Genomic DNA, 13765 nt, shown 5'->3' with positions numbered 1-13765 from the left:
TATATATAACCACAATGTAATTAAACAGTTTGCTTTTGCACATACAAGTTCTGTGCAATTTCTGTTCACAAGTTCTGTGCAATTTCATAATGACATAGTTTGAAATGAACACCCGTAAATGTGGGTAAAAAGCAACTGGAGGGTAATGATGTCAAATCACTTGGCAATTTGGTAAGTTATGTTTCACAAATTATGTTCACTCAATTTGCTAGCAAAGTTTAGGCAATCTGCACAGATTCAGCGAACATACTGAACTCATAATCAATATGAATATTAAATGCTGGTTTGTTTGCTTTGAAGGGAATAGTGCAGACCCAAGAAACATAACAATGTGGGGTAAATAACCCTAGTGTGAAAAGAAAAAGAAAAAAACACCTAGCAACGAAGAAGCACATCTGCCAATTTTTAGCAGACCCTGGCCAGATATAAACACTGATGTTGCAGCAGCGAACAAAATGAGTAAATGACATTTGAAACTAATGTTACGTTTCAAATAAAAATGGTATCTATTACATTGTTATGCCAGTAGGTCATGACCAGTGACTGTTAAAATGTATTTGATAGAGATTTGTTCAAAAACTCTGGACGAAACAAGTCCAGATTTTTTACATAATTTATTTAAAATTAATAGACTTATTTATAACATTTTAGACATTTATAAATGGACTCATTTATAACATTAAATAGAACATTTTGTCAGAACCTCAAGTAAATTACATGTTATTTTGTTAGTATAGTTACAAAGTATAGTTTATAGTTTAGTTTAGTTTAGTTTAGTTTATTGCATCAACTGCATAAGGAGAATGACAAGATTGTTGAATAAAGTCATTATTTTTGTTTTGTTTTTGCGTACAAAAAGTATTTTTGTGTCTTCATAAAATTATGGTCGATTCTTTGTAGCCACGTTGTCTATTTTAACGATCTCTTTAGTACCTTTCTGGGGGTTCTAGGGGGTTCTAGAAGGGGCATATCTAAAGTGGTTTGCGAAACATCATGTCTTTAAAATAAGAAAACATTTCAGAATCCTGGATTATAATGCATCATAATTGGGATATGGGATGTCTTTCTCACCTTTTTCAGCACTGATGTGTTTGCATCCCTGATTATTTTTCAGTACTTCAACTTGTACTCAAGTAAATAATTTCTTAAGTAGCAATACTTTTACTTAAAGGTGTGGTAAGTACATTTTGAAAAACGCTGTTGGACATTGTTGATATTTGAAATCAACCCAAACAAACCCATTTCATTGCTTCGCCTCCAAAACTCACCCACCAATCCTAACCACCCTGCTCCGAGTCGGTCTCGAACCCCGGCCCGGCCTCTGCTGGCATGCGAAGCGAATGCACTACCAATGACGCTAAACACCGCGTTCACTAGCGGTCGTCAGTGTGCAGTAGTTTAACTGCAAAACTCTCATTATCTGGCCACTGTTAAACACGCAATGCGAGTAGATGTCTGTTTATCACAGCTGACACACAACAAAATGCTTCACGAAAAATAAAGCACAGTTGATGAACAAACGACAAGGAAGCACAAAAAATGAATGTACAGTACACAAGAGTAAATACAAACAAGTGTTCGTTGTTAGTCGCCAACAGCACAGCAGCTCCAGACAATCAAAACCCAGTGTACTCACATGAGAAGGAATGAAAGCAGTCGTATCTGTTTTTAGGCCTTCCCGCTTAGCTCTCTCAAAGCTTTTCTAATATAAATGCTGGTCCTAATGCGCTTGCCCAGTCATAAACCTTCATTCCAGTAATATACTTTTGAAAATCTATCATTCTCTCGTTTTGCAGGGGGTTTTTTTCTTATTATTTTCAAATCTCCCTCTTGCTCGTTCTCTCTCCTCGACCGTTATACGCCCCCTAATGCTGATTGGTTAGATGTTTGTTGTTGGTGTCAGCCCGACTAACTTCCAAACAGTGTTTTTGAAATTCTATTGAGTCCACCTTTAAGTACAATATTTTAGTACTGTTTCCACCACTAAGTACGTGATTTCGGACAAAGCTCTACTGTCAGAAAGTGAATGTGGATTTTCATTCAGCGAGTCTCCTTCACTCGTTCCGCCATGCTGCTCATGCTCATGTTGTAAATTTTAACCTTTTAACCATTCGATGGAAAAGTATTCTTAAAATGCATTCTAAAAATCGAAAACGTCATAATAAGGAACTATTCATGGTATTATGAAGTGCCTACGATAACAATATTGTGCATGTTCATTATCATTATATATCGCATTATCGCTGTATATTGGCACATTTCTAGTCTTGCATGTGGAAAATTTCAGAACTTTACTTCTATATTGAAGTGATGGAGAGATTAGTCTTTGGATGTTGCCTGTCCTGTGCAAACAGGTGCTGTGCAGTCAGTGAGGTGTATGCAGTTCGGCTTAATTTCACATTACTTTTATTTGAAGAGTTTTGTTTTTCTTAACTGCTTCTGTCAGGCCCTACAGATTGTGTTTGTGTACAGCTCAGTGGTTAATTATGTATAAATGGTCTCCCAGGCAGTACACTAAGAAATAAATACCTCACTATGTTTGTCACCACTCATTACTCATGCGATACGTATGACAAAGAGGTATTGCTCTGTTGAATGGATCTTTATGACCTTCGGTGCATTTCACATGAGGCGCAAGTGGCTTTTAAATTCATGGAGGAAGGTTGATTAGAAGACACTAGCTATGTTTCTATCCAAAGTTGTGAATTTAACTTATGTGCAAAATTGGAATATCGCATAAAATATTTTAAAATTAAAGCACCGTTTCAATCCAGTGAATCAAAGAGAACAAAATAGTCACTTCCTGATAAACTGACACCAAATATCACTAAAATTCTTTTTTTGTATGTAATAATGAATTACTTGCGCCACAGTGCGCGCAGACGAAACACAATACATTTGGTAATGTTGTCTTACTTTCGGAGGCCGATGATTGCTGTTTGTGAATGCAGTCTTGTAAGACAGTTTTGTGACATAGTTATACTGAACCATTTTGATAAAAGTCACAACTTTTTTTTTTTTTGATGCGCACCGAAGAATTTATTCGGTAAATGTGTTTCCATTGTAGTTTATGTGCATGTTTTCTTATCTTATAAAAAATATATCCGCATTAATTGAGCTCAAATGTTTGTTTTTTTTATACACATTTTTAGAATATATGCACATCTCTGTGTTTCCATTCATTTTTTAATATCCCAAAATTGGCATAAAAATAAATATAAGGAAACATAATAATATGTCATTTGTTTGTCTTGAATTGTTTGCAGTTGTTTACATCTCATTAATCCACTGTTACTCCTTTAGTTCATATTGTTCTATTCTTTTGCTATTTTTTCACATAAATATGATTTAATATTTGTTAATGACCATTGCACACATTTCTGTATATGGACAGGACACATTATTAAGTTGTCCACATGTATGACATTGCTTTTAACACATACATATAGTTATGCTGCGTTCACACGAAACGCGAATAGAGCGTCAAATTCACATCTACTGCGTCTAGTTTGCCGCTTGAACATTTTGAATGCATTCGTACGTCTATTTCGCTCTAGACGCGCGTAAAAAACAAGCGTTTGAAGCGAAATTGACGCGAATCCGCTTCTTGTGGGAGGGGCAAGTGCTAGGCGGTTGTCTGTTTGCAAGATGGCTGATGTTGATCGTGCGTTCATCGAGAGAGCTACCGCTTTGTATTCGCGGGTCGATAAACGTGTAACTTACGTGACTCAAAAGTGAAATGTGTATTTACAACTTAACGTTACCAGGTTGCCCAATCTCCTCACCGACACTCTTCCAAGCGAGGTCCTTTTTATTCCTGTCTCTATAGAAGTATGAACTTGTGTCATAAATCTCTGGGTGACTGCTCACTGATAATATCAGTCGTTCCTCCATTTTGAATGAGTGACTCCGGGCGGGCCTGCCGCCACAGCAGCAAGCAGGCTCCTGATTGGTTAACGCGGCGTCTTCCGCGCCGCGCTAAACGCCTCATTCGCGCCGCGAGACCTCCAGACGCGCGTAAGCGCGTCTTTACATTGAAATCATTCGCGCCAGACGCTCTATTCGCGTTTGGTGTGAACACAACATTAGTGTTGGGGGTAACTCATTACAAGTAACCTAATATGTGTAATCAGATTGCTTTTTCAAGTAACTAGTAAAGTAACACATTACTTTTAAATTTACAACAAAATATCTGTTACTTTTTCAAATAAGTAACGCTAGTTTCTTTTTCACATTTATTGACTGACAGCTCTCCTGTCCCCATGTTGAGAGAAAGGGGGTACTGTAAGTGCAGAGGTGTTAAAATAGAACTTTTTTGTTGTTATTAAAAAAACAAATAAGCAAGCCCAACCCAGGTGAGGAAAAAGTAACGCAAAGGTTATGTAACATAATTTTTCATAAAAAGTAACTAAGTAATACAATTAGTTACTTTTTTAGTGACATTCACCAACACTGCATATAGTCACTTCAATAGGTTAAGTCATGAAAATTAAATGAAATCTTTTACAAATTACTAATCAAACTTGTCAGCGTTCAAAACCATTTCTCTAACACTTTTGTATGAATTTTCACAGTGCACTACGGAAAGAGAAGACTGCACTACTGCAGGTGAAAAACAACATGGCTGCAGATTTGGAGAGACTCCTGAACCACAGAGAGGTAAATGCTGTGTCAGCAGATTAAAAAGAATCGCTCAATACCTTAAGTCTTTGTTTGTTTGTTTGTTTTTTAAAGAAAAACTATTTAACTCCGTATGTTCTTAAATAAATTTGATAATGTAGTTTCCTTTCATACTTTTAGAAAAAATCAAGTAGTTTTTATTTTTTTTTATTTTTTATTATTATTCCTTATTTTACTATTTCTTTAATAGTTGTAAATTATAACAAACCCAACATTTAGATTTGGGTGTGACTGTTTGGCCTGATAAGTATCCCACAATACAAAAAATAAATAGACAGAGTTCTACAAGTTTAAGTTGCAACATTAGCTTTGTTTCCATCCACTGATTTTTATCCGCCCCTTACGGGCCACTGTTATGGGCAGTTGTGGCCTAATGGTTAGAGAGTCAGACTGGTAACCCGAAGGTTGTGGGTTCGGTTCTCAATACCGGCAGGAAATGACTCAGGTGCCCTTGAATAAGGCAATCGCTCCCCAGGTTACACAGCGAAATGACTGCCCACTCTGGGTGTGTCCACAGTTTGCAGTGTGTGTGTGTGTGTGTGTGTGTGTGTGTGCGCTCACTACTCCTAATGTGTGTGCACTAACTTGGATGGGTTAAATGCAGAGGGCAAATTTCGAGTATGGGTAACCAAATGGGTATGGTTTTTTCACGTCACTTTCTTTTGTCAAATATAATACTTTATTCAATTTTTATTCTCCCCCCTCCCTCCACACTTTTTATCCAATGAGAAAACATGTGCATGAGTTGGAAACACATTTACTGAATAAATTCCTCGATGCGCATCAAAAAAGACATGTGACTTTGCGATGGGACGGCATAACTGGACCAACCAACAGACCGATCTCGTTGCGCAGCATCTGAGGTGCTGTTTTGGATTTTTTGAAATGCCTGAGCAAAGTCTGTCATTGAAGTTGTTCAGTAAATTACATCCCAGAAGTGTCTTACACAACCTCTTGCCTCTGAATGCAAGATAACTTTATTGCATTTCGTCTACACGCTCTGAGGCGCAAGTCATTTATTATATACGAAATTATTATATACAGTGGCTTCCCTTACTGCAGCAACTTCCTTTTTATATAGTGATATTTGGTGCGAGTTTATCAGGAAGTGACAATTTTGTTCTCTTCGGTTCACTGGATAGAAACAGTGCTTTATTTTGCAAATGTTTTATGTGATATTCCAATTTTGCGCGCATGTTCATTTTGCAACTTTCGCTGGAAACATAGCTATTGTGAGTCATACATGAAGTATTGTGCTGTCTGCACAATACAGCTTTGACAATGTTTGCTTTAATGGCAGTACATAAATCTTTCATTTTACAGTTGCAGTGGCATTTCCATCTTAAAAAAAAAAATTATTTGACTGACAAATCATAGAAGTTAAGTCAAGTCAAGTCACCTTTATTTATATAGCGCTTTTTACAATGCAGATTGTATCAAAGCAGCTTTACATTGATAACTGGTACATAATTTTTGCTGCACAGCAGCTCTTCAAGAATAGTGTCAATGCAGGCAGATCAAAGCACTGTTGAATAAATGTCAAGAATACTGTTGAATATCAAATGTCAAGTCAAATGTCAAGAAACCATTAACCACTGACTAACCTTGTGAGAAAGTTGAATTTCATGATGAATGCAAGTCTTATAGTATTACAAAATACAGAAGTATTTTGATGAACAAGACCTTCACTTTATTACTTTTTAATTTGTCCCACTTAAAGGTGCCCTAGAATCAAAAATTGAATTTATCTTGGCATAGTTGAATAACAAGAGTTCAGTACATGGAAGTGACAGAGTCTCAAACACCATTGTTTCCCCCTTCTTGTGTAAATCTCATTTGTTTAAAAGACCTCCGAAAAACAGGCGAATCTCAACACTGTTACGTAACAGTCGAGATCATTAATATCATTAATATGTACGGTACGCCCCCAATATTTGCATATGCCAGCTCATGTTCAAATTAGACAATGCCCTTGCATTAGACAAGGGCAGGCAGTATTAACGTCTGGATGTGCACAGCTGAATCATCAGACTAGGTAAGCAAGCAAGAACAATAGCGAAAAATGGCAGATGGAGCGATAATAACTGACATGATCCATGATTACATGATATTTTTTGTGATATTTGTAAATTGTCTTTATAAATGTTTCGTTAGCATGTTGCTAATGTACTGTTAAAGTTACTGTTCGTTTATTACTGTATTCACAGAGACAAGAGAGCTGTCACTATTTTCATTTTTAAACACTTGCAGTCTGTATAATTCATAAACACAACTTCATTCTTTATAAATCTCTCCAACAGTGTGTAATGTTAGACGGTTAGCCACGCAGCACTATCAAACTCATTCAGAATCAAATGTAAACATCCAAATAAATACTACACTCACATGATCCGATGCATGCATGAAGTATGCATGACGAACATCTTGTAAAGATCCATTTGAGGGTTATATTAGCTGTGTGAACTTTGTAAATGCGCTGTATTATAGTCGAGAGCTCGGGGGGACAGGGAGCGCGTGATTTAAAGGGGCCGCAGCCTGAATCGGTGCGTAGTTAATGATGCCCCAAAATAGGCAGTTAAAAAAATGAATTATAAAAAATCTATGGGGTATTTTGAGCTGAAACTTCACAGACACATTCAGGGGACACCTTAGACTTATATTACATCTTGTAAAAACTGGTTCTAGGGCACCTTTAATTTAGTTTCATGCATATTTTAATGCTTTGAGAGAATTCAAAATTAAGTAATATTAAAAAAAATACTACTACTCCAAGGTACTTAATTAAAAACTTTTTTTTTTTCTTCTTTTTTTTTTTGTTGCAACATTATCATACATTGTCCATTAAAGGTGTCCACACGTGACAATGTAAGAGAGTAGTTCCCACATACACAAACGCATGCAGTCTAGTCTAGGTGTGTCCTCTTTCATTGTCATGCAGTCATCCAGGTTGCCATTCCAGATAGTGGTTACACTGCCTACCTACCATTTACTCTCTAAACCAGGCATACCTTCATCAGAAAGCTTCTCACGCAAATTAGGAAGCTGCATTTCTAGTAAATGATTGATGGATGCCTCAGTTTTGTATGTGTAGGGTGCCTTCAGTACAGCTCAGTTTAGTTGGCGACAACAACTTTCCTAGAATTTCTGAGATGCACTCAGTAACTAGAAAATCCAGTCTCTCAGGTCAACTGTTTCCCATGCTCAAGTCATCAGATTAGTAATAACCTTGCAGCTTGTGGTTGGTTTTGATGACAGACAGCTAATAGATTGCTTCCATTGAGGGGAACTGATGTGTAAAGCCGTAATCTACTTCACCAATAGGTTCTGAATTTAGGAAACAAAGAACGAGAAGTCAGTGTATGGTTTAAATTTTTGTGAAAATTTTCCTTCGGATTGATTTACTAATTTATTAATAATGTCGAATAGCGTTTATATAAATGAATGGAGTGATCCTGTATCTGTTGTATTGAAAGGCGCATGAAGGTACACTACACCTCCTCTGACATTCTGAACTCTCCGAATATTAAGGGCAGGGTGTAACTGATTAAGCACCAGTGCAATATGGAGCTATTTTCAACCAAATACTGCTGGCACACACTGTGCCGACTTCACAACTTCCAGTGGCATGTTGGCAGAAAGCATGCAATCCTCACAGACAGCTGCTCCTCACTGGTGCTTTTTGGCATGCCAGCGCATATGGTCGTGCAGTGATAAATAGAAATATTGAATGACTCTTACGCATCGGGCTGATCTACATTCGCTGCTGAAGTCGATGGTCATGTGCTAGCAGGGGATATTTTACATTGCCGTCGTACTCGAGAATAGTAACCGTTTGCAAATAATACGAGTAGTTTTTTGCAAAGCTTTTTGTTTTGACACCGAGACTTGCATTTCTTTCAGCAGTTTTTTTTTTTTTTTTTTTTTTTTCTATACATTTTTGTAAAACATTCCTGTTGCATAATATGGAATGTATGTCCCCTTTTCCCCAGTTTTATTTTAAGACCCGCTCTTAGGTCAAGTATGCTGAGTTTTAAGCAATATACTGTACCTTTAACAAACTATCTTCTATATCTGTCACCAGTGCTTTTCTGTATGAAAAGCTTTCTGGCGTCTGTGATTTTTATCAGCGTGTTAGAACACGAGCGCGCACAGCAACTCCCAATGTGATCTGACTTCAGAAAGTCGTTTTCTTTAAACATTTTAATTTATTCACACGAGTCAAGTAAAAGCATGAAGGTTTTTTTTTTCAACGCAGCCACAAATTGCTGATAAGTTGTAGCTGAGACAAGACTGTGGTTGAACACAAGAATCATAAACATATATTAACTCACTCATTAATACAGTTGTCAGCAAGTATTTGTTTTCATTCTAACCCTACAGTACAAAACCAAATAGTATTTCTTTTTACCTACCAGATCTTCAGAATCTTTGTGTATTTTTATTTTGTTTTGTTTTTTCTTTTAATGCATATGAATAAAAAAAGTTTTTTTTTCCTGCGGTTTTATTTTTGATTTTTTTTTTTTTGTTCGTAACAGTTTATAAGGCCCCATTAGTTAATGCATTAACTAACATTTAACTAACAATAAGCAATGCATTTGTTACAGAATTTATTATTATTCGTTTACATTTGTTAATAAGTGCATTGTTATTTCATGTCAGCACATATTCATTAAATAATATTCTAATAATATAATAATAATATTTAATTTTTATAATGTAAATGTTGAAATTTATTATATGAACTAAGTTTAATAAATGCTTTAGAAGTATTTTTCTTTGTTAACTCCTGTTAACTGATGCTAACAAATGGAACCTTATTTTAAAGTGTTAGCGTATTTTTGTTGTTGCTGTTTTGTCTTGTTTTACCATTTTATTTATTTTTAAAAAATATAAAGAAAATGTTTAAGTAAGTGATATCACAGCTTCACTGTTATTAAGCAACATTTAATCCTCTGTCACATTCAAAGAATGATATATTGGGTAATTATTTTCTTTACTTTCTCTTTAAATGACATGTATGCAACAGCATTTTTCAGCAGACCTGTGTCCGTTCTCAGAACTGTATTATGCTGATGACTTAAGAGAAATGAAAGAACACTGTGTTGCATGAGGGCGTTTCCTTCAATTGATTCAGAGCTATTTACACTAAAGCAGGGCTGTGTGCTTTGTAGAGGTGCTCTCAGGGCACCCCGTGTACTGGAGAAGTTATGAAGATACGCCTTCAAATGCCATTGCACATTTGAATGGAGTGTTTACATGATCCCCCAGGCTGCTCCTGGAGGATTCTGTAATGTTTTTTTTTTATTTATTTATTTATTTATTTATTTATTTATTTTTTGTGAGCCACTTTCGATTAAAAAGGGGAAAGAAAAAAAGTGTCTACAAATGACCAATTATGCATAAAGTAATCCACCTTATTCTTAACGTAAGAGCGGCAACGGCCGTTGTAACCTGAATGTGTTGAGTATTCCACTCTCATCCATTTCCATTTATTTTAGCTATACAAAAACTGTCTGTTATGCTGTTTTATATTGCAAACTTTTACTTATCATATTTATTATCGTAATCATAAACACACTAGTTTGTAGTGCAAATTATTTTACCCTTTACATCATTTTGTTATTCTTCCAGTCATTGGCAGCAAATGAATCGGAAGTCTCTATACATTCACAGAAGATAGCTTACTTCCGCATTGAAAAAAATAAGGTGGATAGTTCACCCAAAAACGGCGTTATTTTTTTGTTCTCACTCATGTCATTCCAAAGAGAGAGTTTTTGAAGGAGCTTCTTTCCATACAATGACACTGACCATGTCTGTCAAGCTCCAGTAAGGAACAAATGTGCCATAAAAGCAGTGTTGGCGGTAATGCATTACAAGTAACTTGAGTTACGTAAACAGATTACTTTTTCAAGTAACTAGTAAAGTAACACATTACTTTTAAATTTACAACAAAGCTCTAAGTTACTTTTTCAAATAAGTAATGCAAGTTAGTTTGTATTCCCATGTATTGACTGACAGCTCTCCTGTCCCCGTGTTGAGAGAAATCGGGAGTAAGTGCAGAGGTGTTGTGTGCGCTGTGTGAACATGATGGTTATTGTAGTTCTAGACTAAATGTGAACATGCATTTACTCATCTCACTTGCACAAAAACAGAGTCAGTATTCCTCAAAATGAATAAAAACAGTGAAATGCAATCTCAGAATATTGTGCAAACCTGCAACAATTAAATATATTAAATTAAACAAATATATTTTATGTATTTAACATGTGTTTAACATAGCCTTTCACTCTTGGTGTAAAAGGGCCTTTACATTTACCAAAAATAGAAGTGTTTTTTGTTGTTGTTATTAAAAACAAACAAGCAAGCCCAGCCCAGGTGAGGAAAAAGTAACCCAAAAGTAATGTAACAAATTACTTTTCTTAAAAAGTAACTAAGTGATGTAATTTGTTGTTTTTTTAAGGGAGTAACACAATATTGTAATGCATTACTTTTAAAAGTAACTTTCCCCAACACTGCATAAAAGTACTGTATATTGTAAGTAGTCTGAGTTAAAGGGATAGTTCACCCAAAAATGAAAATTTGATGTTTATCTGCTTACCCCCAGCGCATCCAAGATGTAGGTCACTTTGTTTCTTCAGTAGAACACAAATGATGATTTTTAACTCCAACCGTTGCCGTCTGTCAGTCTAATAATGCTAGTGAATGGGAACTTCTAAGAGTAAATAAAACTTGCACAGACAAGTCCAAATTAAACCCTGCTGCTCGTGACGACACATTGATGTCCTAAGACACGAAACGATCCGTTTGTGCGATAAACCGAACAGTATTTATATCATTTTTTAACTCTAATACACCACTATGTCCAACGGCATTCATCACTCGATTCGTGAGGTCTGATCGCGCTCTGACAACAGAAGTGATGTCTCGCTCTCATTGAAGTATATGCGCGAGACATCACTGCCGCTGTCAGAGCGCGATCAGACCAAACGAATCGAGTGATGAATGCAGTTGGACGTAGTGGTGTATTAGAGGTAAAAAATGATATAAATACTGTTTGGTTTCTCGCACAAACCGATCGTTTCGTGTCTTAGGACATCAATGTGTCGTCACAAGCCGCAGGGTTTAATTTGGACTTGTCTATGCAAGTTTTATTTACTCTTATAGTAGAAGTCCCCATCCACTCCCATTATTTGACTGACAGACGGCAAACGGTTGGAGTTAAAAATCATCATTTGTGTTCTACTGAAGAAACAAAGTCACCTACACCTTGGATGCGCAGATGGTAAGCAGATAAACATCAAATTTTCATTTTTGGGTGAACTATCCCTTTAAGGCCCGTTCACACTAAGGATGATAACTATAATGATAAAGATATAGTTCTAAAAATCGTGCTAAATATAAAAGAATAGCAGTTCACACCACAACTATAATGATGACGGCACAGTGAAACAATATCATCGGAATCACTTTCAGAGCGATTTTTCCAGCGGATGAACGATAAAACACATTGACAGCCAATCAGAATGCATCCTGCTTTAAACAGCTCGAGCATTTAAAGTGGCATATAGAGTATAGAGTACCTTTAAATAGAGTTACCTTTATTTTTATCTTTACAGGTATCATTCTTGGTGTGAATAGGCTTTTACTCTTAATATCTGTCAGTCTCCAAAAAGGACAAATAATTCAAAGTTTCCTGAATCCATACAATAGCATTATTGCAACTGTTTTGCAAATGTTTATTTACAAGGCACCAAAAGCGAATGGCAGATGATGCCTGTGATGTCTTTTTTAATTTAATCTGAACACTGTTGTGAGAAAATTTTCGGAACTTCAGCCAAGGGGGAGATTGTCAATGTCAATGATGACTCAAAATTCTATTTATAATACGTTTTTAACTTTTACTTTTTTTTTTTTTTTTTTTTTTTGAGCTTTACATATATTATCACTATAAACTGTTGTATGAAAACAAAAGTTGTACAGAGATTCAAAATTTTCCTTTTGTGAAAAAATAAGAGTGCATAACATTGTTTTGAATGACATGAGGATGTGTATGTTATGGAATGTTGACATACAACATCAGGACACGTTTGATGTTTGTGTTTTCATTTTTAGTTTTAATTGCACTATAAGGGCCTAGCACTGCTGGCACAACAAGGCTTCAATCAAAAGCTGCAGGCTCTTTCTTACCTGTTAATGGGGATTCTTTAACCTTCAGGCTTCCTCTGATTTGTTCTTATCCTGTTGCAGGAACTTTCTGTCATGAAGCAAGTCCTTATTAGCATGCGCTCACAGCAGCACGCTGGACCTCTGTCTCTCGAGACCGATGGCATGGGGACAGCAGTTCACCGACCCAAAGCTTTAAAAAGCACAGATGAGGAGCAATATAACTATGGTCCCAAACCCACAGTGTTTGTAAGTTTTACTTGACTATCCAGAAGAGAGCCTTTCAAACTGAATTTTAGGACAAATCTTTGGGAACCAAAAAGGGACATATTTTGAACTGCTGATAAATTTAATGTACTTTTTTTTTTTTTTTATTGAGCTTGCTATTTGGGCTGATATTTACTTCCACATTAACTTTTACTAGTTTAATAAAATGTTTTACTCAAAGCAAAGTCCAAAGGAATGGTCAGTGATATTTAACACTTATATTTTTTTCTTTTAACAGACCAATAAAGAAGTTCCAGAATGGTATAGAAAACTCAAACGGAAAACCAAGTAGGGACTTGTTCAACTTGTTTAAGAGTTTAGGATGCTCCATGTCATGCAATCACGGATGAAAGTCTGTTTAAGTTGTAGAAGACCTATTACATAACTAGTTACACAGGTTTGTGTAGCCATGAACAATGTGAAGTCATTAAAAATGAAACATTAAATTATGATTTTTTTTTTTTTATGGTAATAAATCATTTTATGTAGTCCAATTGGTTGTGTGAATGTTTTATTGCATTTATTTTTAATTTATTTAAATTTAGTTTTATTTTGAAAAGTTTATATTTTTAGTATTTCAGGTTGTATAAACAACAAAATAGCTATACAGTATCTGAATGCAAGCATTTTTATTCTTTACCCTGTAAAAAAATCT

General features: G+C 35.7%; 1 protein-coding gene across 2 annotated transcripts in view; it reads left to right on the top strand.

Annotated features, from left to right (window-relative positions):
• Positions 1 to 13604, top strand: part of pibf1 (progesterone immunomodulatory binding factor 1) — a 56624-nt gene extending 43020 nt beyond the window's left edge. For both annotated transcript variants that reach the window (XM_048196994.1, XM_048196992.1), the window contains 3 exons: positions 4575 to 4659; positions 12928 to 13092; positions 13349 to 13604. In XM_048196994.1, coding sequence (XP_048052951.1) covers positions 4575 to 4659; positions 12928 to 13092; positions 13349 to 13402 — 304 coding nt within the window. In that variant the 3' untranslated portion in view covers positions 13403 to 13604. The remainder of the gene's footprint in view (positions 1 to 4574; positions 4660 to 12927; positions 13093 to 13348) is intronic.
• The last annotated feature ends 161 nt before the right edge of the window (positions 13605 to 13765 follow it).

This window comes from Megalobrama amblycephala, linkage group LG7, assembly GCF_018812025.1.
Source record: "Megalobrama amblycephala isolate DHTTF-2021 linkage group LG7, ASM1881202v1, whole genome shotgun sequence".
NCBI lineage: Eukaryota > Metazoa > Chordata > Actinopteri > Cypriniformes > Xenocyprididae > Megalobrama > Megalobrama amblycephala.
The sequence above is the reverse complement of the archived record's forward strand: the minus strand, read 5'-3'. Positions and strand labels throughout refer to the sequence as shown.